General features: G+C 34.9%; 2 protein-coding genes across 4 annotated transcripts in view; both read right to left on the reverse strand.

Annotated features, from left to right (window-relative positions):
- Positions 1-13,279, reverse strand: part of arhgef12b (Rho guanine nucleotide exchange factor (GEF) 12b) — a 101,202-nt gene extending 87,923 nt beyond the window's left edge. For 2 of the 3 annotated variants that reach the window (XM_067405490.1, XM_067405488.1), the window contains exon 1: positions 11,810-13,279. In XM_067405490.1, coding sequence (XP_067261591.1) covers positions 11,810-11,841 — 32 coding nt within the window. In that variant the 5' untranslated portion in view covers positions 11,842-13,279. The remainder of the gene's footprint in view (positions 1-11,809) is intronic. The other variant, XM_067405489.1, reaches the window with a different exon arrangement.
- Positions 13,280-16,519: 3,240 nt separating this feature from the next.
- tlcd5b (TLC domain containing 5b) lies at positions 16,520-20,454 on the reverse strand. The gene is made up of 2 exons (XM_067408128.1): positions 20,259-20,454; positions 16,520-17,052 (listed from the first exon to the last, which is right to left on the reverse strand). Exons 1-2 carry the CDS (start codon positions 20,452-20,454, stop codon positions 16,520-16,522), a joined length of 729 nt encoding a protein of 242 aa, XP_067264229.1.
- Between the last annotated feature and the right edge of the window lie 1,652 nt (positions 20,455-22,106).

Here is a 22,106-nt window from a genome sequence, read left to right on the forward strand (position 1 = left end):
ATTTAATTAAATGTGCCAAAATTACCATGTGGAACTGCTCATATATTACTCATCCTTTCTCATGATATTAGTATTTACTGTAGGTGAAATATTCAAGAATGCAGGTCTATATTATTTATATGGTCATACACAGTCCCAAATGGGGTACAATTACTAACAGGTAGTTCTATCTCCTCCAATACACTGATGCAATAGCTATATTCAGAATACTATATATAAATCCAGTATACTGTTCACAGCAATGTTGTTCAGAATTCTGTTTTTGCAGCAATACAACTCTTTATGCCACAATTCAATGCACCCAGATTGATCTTTCATGAACATTTTATACAAAAAATGGATTAAAAAAGACAAATAAGTAACATTTTTTGTTTCCAAGATGAAAACTGTTAGCATACTACTGTTTGCTGCATAATGCATACTGTTTCACATACATGAAACATGATTTTTTCCCCCAAACCAGTTCAAGGGTTATTTCACCCAAAAAAATGAACATTTTGTCATTATTTACTCACCCTCATGTTGTTCCGAACCCGCAAGACTTTCGTTCATCTTCGAAACACAAATGACGATCTTTTTGATGAAATCTGAAGCTTTCTGTCCCTTATAGACCGCCTTCACAACTAGAACTTTGACGCTTCAAAAAGTTCATAAAGGCTCAGGTTTGGTTTGCTGATCAAAGTTTATATACGAGTAAAAGCCTAAATTAAATCGACTCTCTTCAGAAAATTTGGAGTAAACCACACAATTCATTTGGATTAGTTTTATGATCTCTTTGTGAACTTTTTGAAGCGTCAAAATTCTAGTTGTGAAGGCCGTCAATGGAGAAGCAGAAAGCTGTCAGATTCCATCAAAAAGATCTCCATTTGTGTTCTGAAGATGAACAAAAGTTCGGAACGACGTGAGGGTGAGTAAATGACGACAGAATTTTAATTTTTTGGTGAACTAACTCTTTCAGCGTAAATGTCTGTAACCTTAGATCAAATCTGGATCTTTGCCATTAAAACTGCAAAGAAAAGCTTGAAAAAAAGTGGAAGATTAGATAAGATCAAAAGCACCAAGCAAGAGCTATAAATCATGTCTGTCCCTGAACAAGAAAAATAAAAAAAGATGATCTCATGTCATGGTATTTAAAAAGATCAGCATTACGGCATTATTCAGCACATCTGTTTTTCAAGAATTTCTCAAACTCTCACAGACAAACACGAACACGCTCACACGCATTTTTTGCACAGCCAATGAGAGCGGCACATAAAATGCTGACTAGGGCTGCTGACCATCAGCTGACCAAACAGAGTAAAGCCTGCCGTCCACCAACAAAACCAGCATAGCTGGGAAAAGCTTAGCAGGTCGCCCTGCTCCATACATCTTCCCCATTCACTCATTTTAAATCCATAAAACTAGAAAATAAGGGAGTCTTCCTTTAGGATGAACCAGTTTCACATAATACACTCCCTGCAATCTGTCAAATAGATCTGGTTGGTTATAAGATGTCACATGAACAAGTCTAAAACTGATTTGTCAGACACTAGGTACCAGCAGACTTGCAGGATTAGTGTCAATGTGATTTTATATGGAGCAAGCACCTGTCATCATAGCAGGATGTTCCTGATGGTATCTTTCCCACAATCCTATGTCATGTGCTGAGGGTCTGATCTTTCAGATTCATAGCTAAACATGGCTCCCCTCCAACTGTTTTTCCAAAATGTTGTATTGGTGACAAGTCTAAGACTTATCATCTGATAAAGATCAGAACATACAGTCAAAAGCTAAAATACTGGGTCAAATTCTGGTCTGTGAGGATCATAATCCTGAGTCTAGGTCTTGTACAAGAATTTCATGTGACAATATTATTTAAAAAATAAATAAATGAATATATATATTTATTATTATTATTATTATTTAGTACTACATTTTGAAAAGTGTTTTAATCTATTTAATCTATTCTCTAATTAATAAAGTTTGGCAAAGAGGTAGGCAAAAAATTAAAGTTAATTTACACGTCAATAATGTGGTTTACTATTGAAAAAACTGGGGTTATCAAGCAGAAGTATTGTTAAAAGTGTTTAGCTATAACCCATTTAAAAAAAAAAATAAAAATTGATTTAACAACAGCCTACTGTTTAAGGTGTTACATGACCTTAATGTCAGCTTAAGGCCCCGATATACTTCAAACGAAATCGAAGAACGAACTGATGTGATGTAATTTCAAACAAAATCAGGCCAAAACGAAGTTCGTTTTGTGTTCTTTTTGGAAGTTTGAAACGGGAAAAGTTTGCTCCAGCTGCAAAACACCTTCGTACTACCATTGGTCCGTGACGATAACGTAATAGGTGGTGTGCGCCGAGGCTCCACCTTCATTTCTGACTCATTTCATCTTTAGAGATTGTTGAGGTAAGAGCTCCGCAGGTGAAAACATGAACACACTGGATAGCCGCTTTATAGTACAAAATGAAGTTGTGCTTCTGATGAAATGAGACACTGACACTTTTTCATGTTTGATACTGCTTGCTTTTAAGCAATCTATTGAATAAAGTGCTATACAAATAAACGTGACTGGAGTGCTATTTTGTAGAGCTTGTGCTAACATACCAATGTTGTTATGATCAGACGCTTTTCTTATGCTTTCTATAAAAATGCTTGCAGTTTTCTCATTTTTGTTGTGTTTATTTTATTACTGAGAAGAAAGCATACAGCACGTATTTACATATTCGCTCTCAGCAGTGTGGGCGGCGCAAGATGTCAGATATCGCTGGTCACGCATTTCGAACTTCGTTTTACTTCTAAATGAAGAACGAAAAAGAAGTATATTGGGGCCTAGTATATTTGTAGTGAAGTATATTTGTTTGAAGTATATTGGGGCCTTTAAGCATAATCAATGATTATACATGTAAATGCACTTATTGAGGTTGCAATTTTCTAATACTTTCACATCAAGTTAGAAATTTAGGGTCAAGAATTTTAGATTGTTCTGTTGTTAAACTTGTTTGACTCCATTGACGGATTGATGTCTAAAGAACCAGTCTGTATCTTAAAGAATGAATACTATATATTCTGCTAAACAACAAATATTTGTGCCATTCTCTGCATAACTAAATGTGTTAGTAATGGCTGTATGGAGGAGGCCTGTGCTTCACTGATGTTTTTTTAATAATGAAATGCAGTGGGCTGCGGTGTTTACAGTACTTGCAGGTTCACACTTCTAACTTGATTAATGTAGCAGTTTTATTGGCCTGTTCAGACCCGAGGTTAATCATAAATTAATGAATCCATTATATCTTGCCACAAGGAGCACATTAAAACAGACTCAATATTTTAAGGCAGTTAAAAGCTAAATCTCCTTCTTGGCCTTGTTTCACATGGTAAACGTAATGTGATACGTATACAATCTTATACACAAACTAGAGCTGTTATTAACGATTATTTTGGTAATCGGTCTATTATTATTGATAAATCGAGTAATCTAATTTATTTTTTATGGTAATTAAAATATACCACAGCAAACAATAGCTTTAAAATTACTTAGGCAATCATTTTTGGTTAAAATTAAATATCAAAAGCAAGTAATCATATGGTTTTATAGAACAGCACTGTTAGAATACATAAAATATAAACAATCAATGTATGTACATTATGTATTATAACAAATGCCTGCAGAGGATGACAATGGCCTTCTTGTTGTTACACTTTACAGCAGATCAAATTCTTGTTTAATATTGGCCAAACAACATTTAATTCAAATGTTCACTTAATTTTTAATATTTGGCCACTTCTTTATGATAAAAATGCTACATCCACTGTAATTTCTTGAACAAGAATACGTGGACATCAAAACATGCAAGCTCAGGGCAAGGGTTTGAACTTTTATTTTGCAATCGCGATGAACAGTTCGCATATTTAGAAACATATTGATGTATTCTCCTCTGTTGGCGTAGGTTTATAAATGATTTGTTACAAATCTAATGAATGGTGCACAAGCAACCCAAACTCACAGCATATGCAGAGATAGAGTTTGAGATGCTCTACGCATGTAAATGATAACAGTTCATGTGGAGCAGCATTTACTGTGAACGGAGAATCTCAATTAAAGTGCAGGGCATATATTAATTTAAATGAATTGCTGCTTTTGTGAATTCACAATAGCAGTATGCTACAAATAGTTTTAAATGGTTTTAATACATCGTGCAGCCTTAGAAAATGGTCTAATAATGTGGTTCATGGATTATCGTCCATGGAATGTGCCACTTCTGGTATTTTGCCATTACTCGACACGGTAAAATTGCAATTGAGGATTTTTTTTTAAATTGAGTATTTGAATTTAATTGAGGAATCATGACAGCCCTAATACAAACATACAAATAACATTCCACTAAAGGCCATTTTAAACTGCCAATATGGCTCTCTTATTTGAATTCATACAGAATGGCCATGTCATAAATAAAGTAACAAAGCAGCTCAATTTCTTCCCATGATGCTCTGCTGGTGGCCGGCAGCTCTGTCAGGAAGAGCTTGTGGCCTGGCCCAGTTGACAGACATTGTTTATTAGTGATGTCACCACTTCCCGAGAGGGCCTCGGGGGTTACAAAAAAAAAAAAGGGGGAAAAAAAAGACCACAGATCAGCGAAATAGTGTGACAAAGAGCAGGCTGTATGATACAGCCTTCAGCAAACATTCAGTGCCATGATACTTGCCACATGAATTCAGATACTACAAATAAGGACAAAACATTTTTTGGTGTCTATTTAGTTGGTGTTAGTGTAGTTAGATATCATTTCAGCTATAACCGTCTGGGAGGTTATGAGGACTCAAGATCATGTTTGCAATGTTACGTATATTATTTAGTTGATGTTACAGGATGGAATACAGTATTACCGTAATACTGTATTCTGTACTGTAACATCAACCAAATAGTAATACGCAAACAAGAAGCCCAAAGGGAAACCATTTTTTTTTTTTTTTTCTTATGTTAAGTTCTTATACACATTAGGAACACCATAAAGATGAGTGAGTAAACAATTACAATTTATATATATTAAATAATTCATGAGTAACATTTTCCCTTAAAAGCTACAAACTGTAGCAATAAGTCTGATTTCACAATCTAAACAAAAGTGCTGTACACATCTGAATTTCACAAACAATAAAAATTATGTCCCCATCAAACAAGCATTATCTACATTATCTTCATGAGCTGTAAACAAAAAGTAGGACCCAATCAAGGCACAAGGAAAATGCATTTAGTCATTTAAATGATTAGTTCACTTTAAAATGAAAATTACCCCAAGCTTTACTCACCCTCAAGCCAACCTAGGTGTATATAACTTTCTTCTTTCTGATGAGCACAATTTGAGAAATATTAATAAATATCCTGACGCATCCGAGCTTTATAATGGCAGTGTGTAAGGATCAACAAGTATGAGCTGAAGAAAGCGTTTCTATCCACATCCATCCATCATAAACATACTCCACACAGGTTATTAAAGGCCTTCGGAAGAGAAGCGATGCATTTATTTAAAAAAAATATCCATATTTAACAAGTTATGAAATAAAATATCTAGCTTCCACCAGACTGCCTTCCGTATTCAAATTATGGAAAAAATGGAACTGGCGTCGCGTCAGGTAAGTTTTTTTCGTAAGTTGAATAGGGAAGGTGTAGGACGTAGTGTTTTGAATTGCGAGAATCTTTTTTTTTTTTACACAAATTCATCGCTTTGCTTCAGAAGGCCTATATTAACCCCCCCGGAGCCGTGTAGAGTATGTTTATGATGGATGTGGATGGAGACACTTTCTTCAGCTCGTACTAATTGATCCCGCTCACTGCCATTATAAATCTGGGATGCATCAGGATATTTATTAATATTTCTCCGATTGTGTTCATCAGAAAGAAGAAAGTCATATGCACCTGGGATGGCTTGAGGGTGAGTAAAGCTTGGGGTAATTTTCATTTGAAAGTGAAGTAATCCTTTAAAGTAATTTTTCCATGATTTCTAGTGAGAAATAAGTATTGTAGTCAACATTTGTTTGGATATGACTAATTCTTCAAATTAATTTGTTCTAGATCATTAGACATGCAGTTACGGTGTCTGAACCTAGGTTCCTTATTAGGCGTTTTCACACAAAAACACCACCTGTGAAGTCATCAGGGCAGTGGCCTTATGTTTTGGACACAGCTGTTGTGTTACTATGAAACCCAACAGATACATAACTTGACTTGCTTTTTCACATCTGCACTATTTTTAAAAGCACAAAAAGCTTTTGTGAAGCGTTGAGATTAAAGTGGTGTGGTGACGTACAAAAGCTTTCCAGAAGAAGGCGGCTTCTGACTCACTCGCTACTGCCAGACAGTTATTCAGACAAATGACGAGAGGTGAGCAGAGCTTTGCTTTGGTGAGACGTCTTCAGAAAAGAGCCGGGAGAAATTTTAATATAGCCAGAAGAATAATTCTCTAAAAATGCCAATATGCCCTCTGAACTCACTGCCAAAACAGTCTAGAAATGCAGCAAATAAAAGTCATTGATACAACACCCAACTCACTGTCTGCCCATCAAGTATGTCAGGTCATCTTATTTATACAGCGTAATATATTTATGTGCAACCACCATGCTACCATTTATGTGCATTTAAAATTTATTACTGACTGACCCAGATCTACTATCTTACTGAAGTATAAACACATGGTCCAAAATTATCTAATGAATTTATGCCATTTGGAGGATTGGAGGATTTCTGTCCCTCCATTGACAGCTACGCAACTACCTATTTGATACTTCCAAATTTTCATAAAGAGATCATAAAACTAATCCATATGAATTGAGCAGTTTAGTCCAAATTTTCTGAAGAGACACGATCGCTTTATATGCTGAACAGATTTAAGTTAGGCTTTTATTCACGTATAAACATCACACATTGGTTATGATAAAAAAAAAAAGCTCAAGCATGTTCGCTTGAGGATAAAGTATTTAAGGATAAATTTAACAATAATAATTAAAATATTTATATAATATTTTTATTTTACAGAAACCTTGTATGAAAAAATGTGTGGTTATCTGTTAACATGCAAAGCAGCCTATGACTATAAAAAATTAGAAAGGTCTAAGGATTTATTATAAAATTAAAATTATTACGATAAAAATCTGTGACAGTAAATTCTTTATTTTTTTTTTTAAAGAGGTATGCAAAATCAAAAATAGAGTCAATGTATTTAATATGAAATATGTGCCTCTTATGCATCCACTATAGAGAAAAAGAAATCTCCTGTACACTGGAGAAAAACATACTAATTATATGTTTCCCTCTAAGTGTTATTTTTACACAGAATAGGATGGAGTGAGCATTACTTTTTTTTTTTAATCGCGATTAATCGCACACCTTAATCGCAATTAATCGCTATTATCCCACACTTATCATGAAATTAAGCATACACCATTTTTCTTGTTTAACACATCCATTTTGCCATCACTGTCTATATCCATGCGTGCTTGTGTACGTCACCGCAATCGTCTTTACTTTGATTGCAATCCATCAAAACTTTCATAGCAAGAAGCTGATTTGCTTTATCCAGCCGAGAAACATAGTTTTCATATCATCTGGCCATACAGCGGAGGGATGTTTCGACGTTCCGTTCAGACAGGAACAGCGAGATGCGGGAGGGCTCGCGCTCTTCAGATACAATGACACAATATGACAGTTTGTGTTTTAAAGAGAAACAGACACTGGAATGAATAATTCTCTCTGCCATCTCTGATATAATCAGCATGGACTTTAAGATCATCTAACTGCGTGACGTAAATTATGTTATGACACAATTTCGCATGCTTCTATAATTTTTTCTCGTTAAATGCGTTAAATTTTGAATTAATCACATACGTTAATGCATCAGAATTGACAGCCCTATTTATAATGCAATCCTAATCAAAATGTTTTTTTTCAAACACTCGACTGACGTTATGAAGTGAGTTATGAAGTGAGGTTCATAAATGCTTCTAATGTTTGGAAAGTTTGTATGTTTGACTTGTGTTGCTTTTTCAAATGCAATGCTCTCAGATGGAGCATTATTTACTTATACATATTTATATAATAAAAGGATGCAATATCAATCACACTAAGCCAAATCGTGATTTCGGTTCAATTTCGATTAATCATGCAGCCCTATTACACAGCATGTTTGAGCATCAGCAAGAGGTTTGTTCTCGTGTGTCAAACAAGTTTTGTTGAGCTTCCGTTTATATTCACCGATCAGTGTTTATACATGAATATAAGCCTAAATTCAATCTGTTCATCATATAAAGTGATAAAGTGAACTACCCCTTTAAGATTACTGACTAACTAGCAGGTTATTTACTAGCCAAAGCCTGTTTATACTCACATTCAGTACTTGGCTATAGCGTTATATGTGGATGCTGTGCATAAAGCTTCCATAACAATACAGATCCACATCAATTTATGTCAATTGCTAAAAAAAAAGAAATTTTTTAAGACTACACTATTAGGAAATAACAAAGACATTGATCATTCAACTTGACTACATTTTAATGCTATTGCAACCACACCACAATTTTAAAGGACTCCATCTGTGAATCTGAACCTGTGCAGCCAGTTCAATTTACAATACTCTAGCAAAAACAATACAAAGTTTCAGTGGCAACAAATGTTGCTAACAAGAAGCATCTTTACACATGATGCTTACACACTGATGCTTATCTGAACTTTCCTTTTCAAAATAAATATGAAATAATGCAAATAAACATCCATCTGCAAAATCCTGATAGTAGATGGTAATGTTTAGCTGAGAGCAGGTGGCCAGTTTTTGCCTCTGAAGGAGAAAACCTGTCTCTCCTGTTAACTGTCATTGAACGTCACCTTACAAAACCAGCTAGACCCCGACACATGAACTGAGAGAGCTTCAGCCCTGCTGTGCACTACATCTGTATTCACACAGTTTGCAAGACTGATATAATCAAAAAAGCATGCATTGGTGTCAAAACACAATGTCACACAACATGCACCAAAGCACAACTCTGCACACAGATAAGATGACAACACATTAGATTAACCAGCATCTTGTGCGTTTAGCTCTTTGAAATGTGGCGAATAGCCGAATAATAGAGGTAACAACTCAAAAGGTGGAAAACCACAACACATTGAGTCTTAGGAGTAGCATTAGCAGAACATATCAAGCATATCTAAAGTGTTTCCTGTCACAAGCTGTGTGCTCACAGGCAGTGATAAATGGTCAATCATGAACAAATTGTTCATTTTCATTCCTCTAATGTGGCAATTAAAGGATTACTTCAATTCAAAATTCAAATTTCATGATAATTTACTCACCCCCATGTCATCTAAGATGTTCATGTCTTTCTTTCTTCAGTCAAAAAGAAATTAAGGTTTTTAAGGAAAACATTCCAGGATCCAAGGTCCAAATTGCAGTTTCAGTGCAGCTTCAAGGGGCTCTACACAATCCCAGATGAGTATTAAGGCAGGGTTTCTGCAGGTTTCATCAAATCTAATTTAATGCTTTTTAATGCCATTTTTTTTTTATTTTTAATGCCATATATGTCATTAAATATCGATAGATGACGTCATATGGCAATTGGAATATTCATCATGTCACTGTTGCATTCGCATTCTGCCAAGTGTCAGCCCTTTACATTTGTTTGCTTCTTTGCTGCTACCCCTTTTGCTCGCATAATAGATTTTAATACAGCAAAATTCCCAATAAAATTGTTTCATCTATATATTTTTTCTGTTTTTGCTGTCAGACAATCGACATTAAGCCTTGTCATTCACTTGTACGAGTAAAACAGTTGCGTGTCTGAATTTTTTATTTTTTTTATTTTGTGGTGTAAATATAAATTAAAAAATTTCTGAAGCAATATCCTTTCAGAATATTGCAGCTTGTGATAGATTAGTGAAATCTTTGTGTGATTTGTAAAATGCCTGATTCATTTTTCATTTTAAATTCTTAAATTCAATCAATAAATTGAATTGTTTAAATTTAATGTCCCAGCCCGCCGCTGTCCAAAACGACGTTACGGCAATTTTGCACCGACCGGAGGCAATTACCAATTTGGTTCCATGTGTGTATCACACCAATGTACACATTTTGTGACAGCAATTCAAAGTTATTAATTATGAAGGCTATATTCAATATTTTTATTTTATATATTTTAATTTATATAGAATTATTTTTTCTTTTTTTTAATGATATACTTTTTAACAACAAATGCTCGTCTTGCATTGCTCTGTGATGCGCCACACTGGTTTATAAAGCAAACATGCAAAGACTAAGTCAAAGGCCCTTTACAAAAAAAAGATAAAACAATTACGTCGGAGGAGTTTTTCACCCTACCGCGGTACATCCGTCTACGTCACGCGTGACCTTTCCAACGTGATTATGTAATGTGTGCTCTGCGATGCAAAGAAGTGCAGGATAAGCATTTGATTTTGTGGATAAAAATTATGTAATTTTTTTTATCGTTTCACTAGAAAAGACCCTAATTCCTCGGTTGGGATCGTGTAGAGCTCTTTGAAGCTGCATTTAAACTGCAATTTGGACCTTCCACCCATTGTACCCCACTGACGTCCACTATATGGAGAAAAATCCTGGAATGTTTTCCTCAAAAACTACAATTTCTTTTTGAATAAAGAAAGACATAAACATCTTGGATGACATGGGGGTGAGTACATTATCAGGAAATTTTAATTCTGAAGTGAACTAATCCTTTAGCAACTCAGACCAGTCAAAAGGTGAACTAATCAATTCTGCTTCCTGTACTAGCATATGCGGCTGTGTTGTGACAAAATAAGGAATGACTCAGACCAGAAGACCCTGAATTAATCATAATTTGTCATTGGCTGCATTATGATTTTTCAGAATATGATCAATGTTTGTGTCAGTAGATGTGTTGGGAGAATCTGGCTATTGAAAATGTAACATTTAACTTAATTCAAAAAGATCTTCCCATCACTCACAGTCCTCCGGGTTCTTCTGAGTGACTAATGCATCACCAAACAAACACACAAACCACACACGCAACGAAAAGTGTTTTTGCTTAGAAAAATATTCACATACATTGAGTTTATCTGAAAGGAAAACAAGTAAATTTGAGCTGCAAGGTCATAAGGTCATCAGTTTTCTTATCAACTCGACAATTTTGTGAGAAACAGGTTTGACTGCATGTCTCACACATGAAAGACCAAAGAAAACAACTTCAAACTGGATCATTACACTTGTTACCCATCATGCTCTTTAAGATCGGTTCAGCGTTAAACACTGAACATTAACTTAGGTTTGGCTTCTGTATGGGGATTTCTTGCTCACCCATTTCAACAGGTGACTAACTCGGCTTACATAAAATATACACGTACCATGGTACGTTGATGTGTATCGAGATATTAAATAATTAGCATATTCACGTGATGCTATTTATATAGTATTCAAAGGTATTTCAAAGAACACCATGGTACTACCAAAAACAATGAATATTTGAGTTCTTTACTATAACAACACCCATGCTACAGTTACACCATGGTAATACCATGGCACTTTGATAATAAACCATAGTAGAAAATGACAATTATGTTCATATACCAAAGTTTTACATAGTATCCCAAGATAGTTATAATGAAAAAAATGTTTCTGTGTATTCCCACAAGTACCCATATAGCCTATATTTTGTTGAAGCCTGCCAGATTCGTCTCAACAATAGGCTATAGTGTTTAGGAGATGTATAAACAGTGTTATAAACCTAAGACAGGTCACTATCATTATCATAAACACAACCTTGTAAATATTATGTCATCATTTACCTCTCAGCAAGCGTGGACTGTGTGCCGCTCATTGGGCTTTCCTTTCTTGATTTTCTTCAGCTCTTATCCAATTAGCATTTTACCATGGTAAAACACCTTTGTATTCGAAAGAAAAATAATAAACAACAACAAAAACAACAACCGGGTGGCACTTCTGAATTTTGACAGTTCCGTCTTGATGTTTACGGGAGTGTCTCCTCTTGAATGGAGAGAAACAGAGAGAAACAATCTTATGTTTTATATTTCCACGGTTTGTCTGTGTTGGTTTTAGGACGCTGTGTCATTTGACTGAAGCTCTACAGATCACAAAGAGTTAGCAAAGCAAATCGATGCTAAAAGCAAACACAGATGATCAATGGAGGAAAACTCTTTCTGTCTGTCTGAGACGCTTCATCATTTTCCCAGCCAAAATGCCACCACATAGACCGACAGGCTTCCCCCTCGCCTCCGTCTGGATACAGTCGCCTTTGTCAATCCCAAACCACGACTGGAAGTAAACTCTGAGAAACAATCTTGTTAATATGTTGCCTTACGAATGAAAGAGACTGTCCGGTTGCATTTCGCGTCAGTCCGAAAGCTCTTGGCTCATTTTACAGTCCCAAATGTTACTTCGTACGTCTCGGCGGTTTTCTATCATTTCCCCCACGAAATACTTCCAACTCGGCATTCCTAAACAGAAGCAAATCCCATAGGCGAAATCTTCTCTACTGTAAAAAAAAAACAAGTTTTCAGTACAGTCTACACCACCAATTGAATTGGTACAGTAAAGTAAGTCTGTAAACTAAATATACATCCTTTTTAGGCCCCTTACACGCTGAATGGACTTTTTCTCCATAAGAATGTATCCTGTCCTCTCCAATGTGTTGAAATCTGGGAAATTCACTCAACGGATGGATTAAAACAGCCACACGGTTCAACCTTTCATTGCAATTCCTCTCCAACCTAGTCCAACTTCCAGAATTCCCACATTTTCCACTACAAAATTGGTAGAAAACTTTACAAATCGTTTGATGTTTGCGCTAGAGGCAACGGTATAGTTCCCCAATTCAGGAATTCCGCTCAAAAAAAGCTTCGTTTCAAAGCGGCAATAAAATACAATCCAAACTTGACGGATGTGCAACACATATTTCCTCTCGCGAACAGATTCCCTCTTTTCGTGGAATAGTTTGTTTGGAAACTTTGGTTTAGTCGGGTCCTTCCCTTCTTGTCTCCATGTTTTCCAAAATTCAGTAGTTTTTAGCCGTTCTTTTTCCACCAAAATCTGTACACCAAGAATTCAGTCTCTATACAACCGCGAATAAAGAAAACACACGCATATGTGTTGTCACATGTGTCAGTTTCGCGCTGTACGAAGCTAAAAACGATTAAGAAAAAATCACAAAAATCCAGATAATTCCTGACTTTCAGTAAAATCACATCCCGGATTCCTACGCCTGCTGCGCCGCTTCACCTCCTTTTGCGTATCCTTCCGCAAACAGCAATATCGCCTCCCAAGTGTTGTAGACTAGCCTACTAGTTGTCAGTGGCAAATTAACAACATTACTCACTCACTTAAACGAGTAAATCAAGTAAGCTGGTTTACAGATTAGCCAGAAACTGCAAAGAATAAACAAAGCCACTATGTTAATAATGATACTTTCGAAAGAGCAGATCAATAGTTAAATTAGTGCGGAAATCATAGGCTAACTTTAGATAATATAGGCTACATTCATATGTATCATATATTGTAATGTAATATTCAACAACACCAAAAAAAAAAAAAACATAACCTGCTATTATTCATGGCCATGTTGTCGTGTTGTGTTAAACAATAACAGATGATTTATAGGCTATGATATATTTATGATAAGACCAAATAGTAAGGAGAAAATAAAAGAAGTAAAAAATATGGAATGAAAGACACATACAATAGAGCTTTGATTTATTGGTCAAAAGCGATAAGGAGCATATTTAAATCTTTTGCGCCACCTAGCGGTTAAAATGTTTTGATCATGTCTGAACAGCAGACATGGTTGAGAAGAGGTTGAGGGCAAAATTGTGCGAGCGTGTTAAGAAAAGTTTGGTTTTCTATCCAAAAATTGCACATTTGTTTCAGTATTGGCTCCTTTCTGCCTGCTGAGGAAATACAGTACCAGCTTTTGCAGTAACAGGCTCAAGGACACATTCTGGCTCAATAACATTAGCAGATGAGCACCGTGAGTGGATGTCGTTGTACTTCCGTTTGTTGCACATTCGTGTTTATGTGTAGTTGTGTTTTTGAGCACTTTGCTTTGGTGTTCGTAACACACAGTTCATTAAAATACACATGTATGCGGTAATTTTAAAGGTGTGTTTTCCAGACCTTGGAATGTGTATCAAATATTAATATGTCATGGAAATGAATTATGTGTTAATATGATATGGAATGACAGATGTCACAGAAATAAGTCATGGAATTTAAAATCCTAATATGTCATTGCAAAACTTGTGGACATTAAAGGATTAGTTCACTTTCAAATTAAAATTTCCTGATAATTTACTCGTCACCCCCATGTCATCCAAGATGTTCATGTCTTTCTTTCTTCAGTCGAAAAGAAATGAAGGTTTTTGATGAAAACATTCCAGGATTTTTTTCCATATTATGGACTTCAATGGAGCCCAAACGGTTGAAGGTCAAAATTACAGTTTCAGAGCAGCTTCAAAACATTCTACATGATCCCAGACGAGGAATAAGGGTCTTATCTAGAGAAACCATCACTCATTTTCTCTCTCTCTCTCTCTCTCTCTCTCTCTCTCTATATATATATATATATATATATATATATATATATATAAATTTTAACAGTAAATGCTCATCTTGAACTAGCTATCTTCTTCTTCTCTATTTGAATTCCAGTAGTGTAGACACTGCTAAGTGTATTACTGCCCTCCAGAGGTCAAAGTTTGAACTAATTGTTATATACTTGCACTGGCATATTGTATATGACAATTTAGTTCAAACTTTGACCTGTGGAGGGCAGTAATACACTTAGCAGTGTATACACTACTGGAATTCAAATAGAGAAGAAGACAGATAGTTCAAGATGAGCATTTATGGTTAAAATGTATTAAAAAAATATTTTCTTAGATAATGATCGATGGTTTCTCTAGATAAGACCCTTATTTCTCGTCTGGGATCGCTGTAAACTGTAATTTTGACCTTCAACCGTTTGGGCTCCATTGAAGTCCACTATATGGAGAAAAATCCTGGAATGTTTTCATCAAAAACCTTAATTTCTTTTTGACTGAAGAAAGAAAGACATGAACATCTTGGATGACATGGGGGTGAGTAAATTATCAGGAAATTTTAATTTGAAAGTGAACTAATCCTTTAATTAATATCTTAAAGGTGCAATGTGTAAATTTTAACTGCAACTAACAGCGCACACCCCTCCTTTTCGCAGAAGCTACAGTGGCCATCTGGCCGACACAACACAAAGATATCATCGTCTGAGACAGCAGAGAGTAGCCAGTGTGATGCAGTGAGGTTTCTTCTTACTTCTAACAAAGAACGGTCTGTGCTTCTAATTAACCAGACGACTACTACTACTACTTCAAGTGTATTCAACTAAGTGACGATGCAAGCTGCATCTAGAAACACCAATGTTCATAGAGACAAAACGCACTCTGTAGAGCAGTTTGTCCATTTAGGGTTATTGTAGAAACATGCCAGCACATAATGGTGACTTGACATGGAGGGGGGACCCGTGGTGTATGAGATAGAAATGGCTCATTCTAAGGTAATAAAAACATCACATGTCATTATGTAAGGTCTTTATACACCACTGAAAACATAGTTATGTATATTATATTGCATTTCTGTCAATAGATCCTCCCAAATTTTACACATTGCACCTTTAATATGCCATGAAAAAGTTGCGTAAATTAATAAAATCTTAATATGTCAAGGAGTAATATATTAATGTTATGAAATTAAATGGAAATTAATAAAATCTTAATATGTCAAGGAGTAATATATTAATGTTATGAAATTAAATGGAAATTAATAAAATCTTAATATGTCAGTGAAAAGTCATTAAAAATAAAATCCTAATATGTCATGCAAAAGTTGTATAAATTAAAAACTTAATATGTCAGAAATTCATAATACATTAATATGTTATGGAAAAGTCGTGAAAATTTAAATTGTAATATGTCATGCAAAACTTGTGGAAATTAATATCCTAATATGTGGAAAATAGTAATACATTAATATGTTATGGAAAGCAATGAAAATTAATAAAAAATCTTAATATGTCATGGAAAATTCATTCAAATTAAGTTAATTAAGTCTTGCAAAAGTTGTGGAAATTAATAAAATCTTGACATGTCATGGAAAAGATCTGAAAATGAATACAATCTGTCAATATGTTATGGAAGTTGTGGAAATTAATAAAATCTTAATATGTGGTAGAAATGAACAAAATCCCAATATGGCATAAAATTGAAAAAAAAATCTTTATATGTCATGGAGAATTTGTGTAAGTGAAAGTCTGGAATCTGAAATAGAAAATTTTTCTAGTTATGTTTTAAATATTTCACTTTTTATGAGTGCAACCTATGTAAATGTATCCAGCAAAAAGTAATGAAAATTAATTGTTGAAAAAAAGGTGTAGGAACTGTATTAATTAACCCAATCCTTCGAGCTACATATATCAGCAGTTTAGATTTGCCATTTTTTCACAGAATGGCCTATTTCAGTTTATCAGCACGTCCATTAGAATCCTCCAGCTTGTACTGTTCCTTCCATCGCCTGTATTTGGAGCGGGTTTTCCTGCAGGCAAAACGTGCAATGTCCACCATGAAGATCCAGGAGAGAGTGTAAATAGCCACCCCACAAACTTTCACTATCAGCGATGGCCTTGGAGAGGTTAATTCACAGTACAGCATTCTGCTGCCAACACCGATCCTCACAGAGGCAAACAGAAGAATGAAGAGCAGGTCCACCGCATCTCCAGCTAAACTGTCATAGCGGCCCATGCGCTTGAGGAACCAGCGGGCCTGCAAGAGCGGGTTGGTGATCTCGCTGCCGAAGAGGACAGCGCAGGTCTCGATGCCCGACTCGCCAAGTCCCAGTGCCAGCAGGATTCCAAGGATGCTCATGGTGTGGTGGGCCAACATCACTGGACCCTCAGTGCGGAAATACACACACCAAACCATGTCGAAGAAGAAGTATCCCAAGCTGAGAACAAGAGCCAGGATCTGGAGAGGGGTGTTTTCAGTGCCTATCAACAAGAGGAGAGTCAGAAGTCTAATTCATTATTAAAGACTTCATATTTCTATTATTATTATTTGTATTATTTCCGGAATTTATTTTTAATTATTTAAATTTAACTGATATATTAAAAAAATATTTCATTTGTTTTGGCTCATAGCCTAAAGATACTCAACAAAGGGTTTTTTCCCCCTTTTTCTCTTTCTTTATTTTTTTTTATTTTATTTTATTTTTTTATTTTTTTGGCTAAAGGCTCAATAAACTGTTCCAGAAGATTCAATAAACTGTTCCAAAAGTTGTAGAAATTAATAATATTTCAATATGTTATGGAAAAGTTAAGTTAAATGTTCAGATTTTAAAAAAAAAAATACAGTCTCTGTTTTGACTGTATTAGTTAATAATTTTCCTTGCTTTCATATGTTACCATCAGTTTCCTGTGTTCATATGCTCATCTCATGAATACAGATAATGTCACACAAGGGGTTCTTTTTGCGTTGCTTGTTATCTCTTGTATTTAAGGATACGTTTACACGACAATGACAAAACCAAAAGGTTTTTCCTTTGCATTTTTTGAGTACAGGCAACAACATTGTCCCTGTTCATATGGAACCGCAAAAACAAGTAAAAAATGCTGTATAATGCTGCCAGGCCAGTAGTTGGCGATGTCACTTTGTAAAGAAACACTAAGGGGCCGTTCACACGGAACGCGTTTTTCTATTCCAATGCGCTACTTTCCCATTGTTTTTCTATGTAAACACGCGCTTGACGGATGTGCATGACCGTTACGCTCGCGTCTCGCGTCTTTTGCAGCGCCTCGCACATGAGCGCTGCGTTTTTAAGACGCCGTGTCAAGTTAAAAGAATTTCAACTTTTACACGCAGCGCCGCTCATCAATGTCAGTTCCAAAACAGTGGACCAATCAGAAGAACTTGGAGGCGGGGCAAGCGTTGCGGGTTGGCATGACAACTGGAGGCACTCATTATTATCTTATTTTCTTTTTTTCAATGTCAAAACTTGTATCTGTAAATTCTGCAGTTTGCCTATTTCTATTATTTCCGTTATTGTCGTTATTGCATCACGTCTCAAAGGCGCGTCTCGAGACTCTCGCGTTCTATGCTGCGCTTTTTTTAAAATCACTTCTGAGCGCTGCGTCATGCGTTTTTAGACGCAAAGACGCGTTCTGTGTGAACGGCCCCTAAGGCCTTATAAACCGAACACATAATACACATGTGCATGACATAACCGTTTTCACAAATCCGTGTTTTTGTATTTTACACGGACACGATCAAGGTATCATTTGTAAAAACGTGCACGTTGAAACACGTTTTTCAAAGGTTTGCGTTTTCAGGCCCCCAAAACGCTGTTGTCGTGTACAGCCCAAAGTATACTTCACTTTTTATGTATACGCGAGAGTCAGTGTACAGTGCGCGTGACGCAAATTTTTTGCAGTAATTAATGTATCCACAAAGTGGCAACTGTGCCCTGGGCCTGGGGGCGTCGATTCACAAGGTAGTCAAAGAAAAACTCCATAAACAGAACAGACGGGAACACATGCAAGCTACAATAATGACGGAGGCCTACATAGATAAGGGTTTGTTCAAGTTCCTTGTTTTGTGTTATCTTAGCATATGTGTTTATGTTGTTGCTCTGCTGCTTGGATTTTCTCTTATTTGGATTACCCTTATTTGTTTTATTGTGTTAAATAAAGTATCTTAATTGGGAAGTGATCCATTTCCTCACATCTAATCTCCGAACATAACTGCTGGTAACACTCTTGAAACTTTTAATCCAAAACTATATGAGCCATTAAAGCCTTTCTTTTTTATTTTTTGTCTAAAGGTTCAATAAACTTCCATTAAAAAAAAATTAAAAATCTGAGTATTGTTTCATGCTTTATAGGGTCATGCTTTATAGGGTTCAAATCTGCAAGAAATAAAAACTAAACCTATTTATTTTGTTACCACATGTCTTATGGTGAATAATCTATGCATGCACAGCATTGCCTTCAGGCAAAAGAAAGTTTTCTTAAGCCCTATGTTTAGTAAATTTTTCTTTAAATGATTACAACCAATTAGAAATGTCGAGAAAGTACCAAAGAACAGTCCAGTAAGGTGTGGGAGTGACTCACTATCAAGAACCATTTAAAGGTGGGACATCCTGCTCTGACACATGGTCACATGAGCACATGGTGTGAGAAGGCAAGATTATTTGCTTTAGTAATCTTATTTAAAATGACATGAACTGTACATAAACAAATATGTGTGTGTGTGTGTGTGTGTGTGTGTGTGTGTGTGTGTGTGTGTGTGTGTGTGTGTGTGTGTGTGTGTGTGTGTGTGTGTGTGTGTGTGTGTATAGAGAAGCCTTTTGTCAGGTTTTATGAAGTTTTTGTTCAGAAATTCAGTTTCTCTTTTCGTTGCCTCAGGGCAACGTTGTGTGATAAGGGATACTTTTCGAGGATGTTTTGGACAGTACCTCACATTGGCCATAATGTATTATAAGAAGGGAAGATGCAGGGTTCCTGGGTGTGCAGGAAGGAACACCCAAAGTGATGTGAAAAAATTGTAACATACACCTCTATTTCACAGCAGAGAAGAACTGCTTTTTAAAGTTTTGTACGCAGTGAAATCTTATTACATGAAGTACATTATATGACATGACACACTACATGATACAGACCTATGCATGTCAAATTCAATATATCAATGCCTTTCAAATGTTTTTCCCTTTTTACTTAATGATTTCTTTCATTTTTTTTTATTTTTTATTTGATTTTGATGATAATTTTCTCTATGATTCTGTACCATTGTTGCACAACGTTTCCCTGAGGCAACGAAAAAATATTTTGGGGTGGGAGGAGGGTGGGCCAAAAATGTTTTTTATCAATAAAATGTTCCCAAATTAACCAAAAAAAATATGTGGATTTTTTTTTTTTCACGTGTCATCAACATGTAGAGTAGACGTTCTCAGGAAAAAAAGAACAAAAAAATCAAGTCAAAATCTGAAAAATTTGCTTTCCCTCAAAAATGATGTTCCTTTTTTGACAACATCACTCTGGCATCTTGGGCAGAACATTCTCATCCACCCCCCTCCAATCATCAGTCTGCTGCAAGCTAGATGCACTAAAATCAAGCCTTCTATTTTATTCACATTCAATATTTCATTTCATTCAGAAATACATCATACAAAAAATACAAAAAACAAGGTAGGATAACTTACCTGGGTGTGTGAAAGGCCATGGCCCAGCAATGAACCCGATGTAGGCAGTCACACAGACGCTCAGGATGCCATGGAGCAAAGTTACCAGCCTGCAGTTCCACTCATAATCTCTATCACTGTTCAAGTGACACAGCAACACATACAGAAACAACCAGCCAATCAGGCTGCAACTAGTCTCAACAATCAACAGAGGCATTTCTGCACTGGAAAGACAAAATACATAGAAATGTTAATAAGATATTATCAGCAAATATTAGAAAAAAATAACTTTAACTGAAATAAAATAAAATAACACACACATACTTGTATGTATAGTTTACAGGGACTCTTCATAGACGTAATGGTTTTTATACTGTACAAACTGTATATTCTATCCCCCTACAATACCCCTACCCCTAAACCTACCCATCACACAAAACTTTCTGCATTTTTTTGAATTTCAAAAAAACACAGTTTAGTATGATTTTTTAAGCCATTTGTTTTACATTGTAATATGTCATTATACACATTTGTGTCCTCATAAACCATGTATATAAGAACACACACACACACACACAAACAAAACTTATTTTATTCAAGCAGCATTCCTTTTAAACTGAAATAAAAATGAATAAACACTCTATGACTCTATGACCCCCCCCCCAATTCAAAATATTAATAAGAACTATAATAGTATCTAATCTCAGTAATAATAAAATAACACTGGCATCCAATCAAGACACTTTCTTTCAGAAGATTTGTCTCTATTTTTGTATTTGACAGTGTTTAATACAGAAGAGGATTAGGGCCAAGCAATAATAAAAAAATAAAACCAACTCGAGATTAAAGTTGTTAAATTTCGAGAAAAAAATTGTTAAATTTCGAGAAAAAAGTCATAAAATGTTGAAAATAAACTCATTAAATTACGAGAAAAAACTCGTTAAATTACAAGAAAAATCTCGTTAAATTACGAGAACAAATTTGTTAAATTATGAGAAAAATGTAATTAAATTTCAAGAAAAAGGTTGAGATAAAATGTTGAGAATAAACTTGTTAAATTTCGAGAAAAAAAGTCGAGATAAAATGTTGAGAATAAACTCATTAAATTATAAGAAAAAAAGTCGTTAAATTACGAGAACAAATTTGTTAAATTACGAATTTGTTCTCATAATTTAACGACTTTTTTCTCGTAATTTAACAACATTTTTCTCATAATTTAATGACTTTATTCTCAACATTTTATCTCGACTTTTTTCTCGAAATTCAACAACATTTTTCTCATAATTTAATGAATTTGTTCTCAAAATCGAACGACTTTTTTCTCGAAATTTAACAACTTTAATCTCGAGATGGTTTTATTTTTTTATTATTGTTTGGCCCTCATCCTCTTCCGTAGTTTTACACCTTAAATAAGAGATAAGTTATAAAAAAATCCTAAAGAATATCATCTCAAAATACATATTAAGATATACATAACCTGTTTAGCAAATATATTACTGTCTGCATTAGCATTTGTAGTTATGGTTCTAACCATAAAAATATAGTTTTTTTGTGACTGAAATAAAAATAAACATTAACTGAAATAAAATATTAAAAAAAAATTATTATATATATATATATATATATATATATATATATATATATATATATATACTGTATATATATACATATATATATATATATAAAGCAAAACTAATAAAAATGACAAAAACACAACAAAATTACTAAAGCTTTAATTCACATTTAAATTAAAATAGAAAAAATGAATTAAAAAATATCTATAATAGCATTTTAGTTATACTAAAAAAAACTGGTGTGCATACAACAAAGACACTTTCTGTCAGATCAATTTTTCTCTATTTTTGAATT

Source organism: Chanodichthys erythropterus, chromosome 13, assembly GCF_024489055.1.
Source record: "Chanodichthys erythropterus isolate Z2021 chromosome 13, ASM2448905v1, whole genome shotgun sequence".
Taxonomy (NCBI): domain Eukaryota; kingdom Metazoa; phylum Chordata; class Actinopteri; order Cypriniformes; family Xenocyprididae; genus Chanodichthys; species Chanodichthys erythropterus.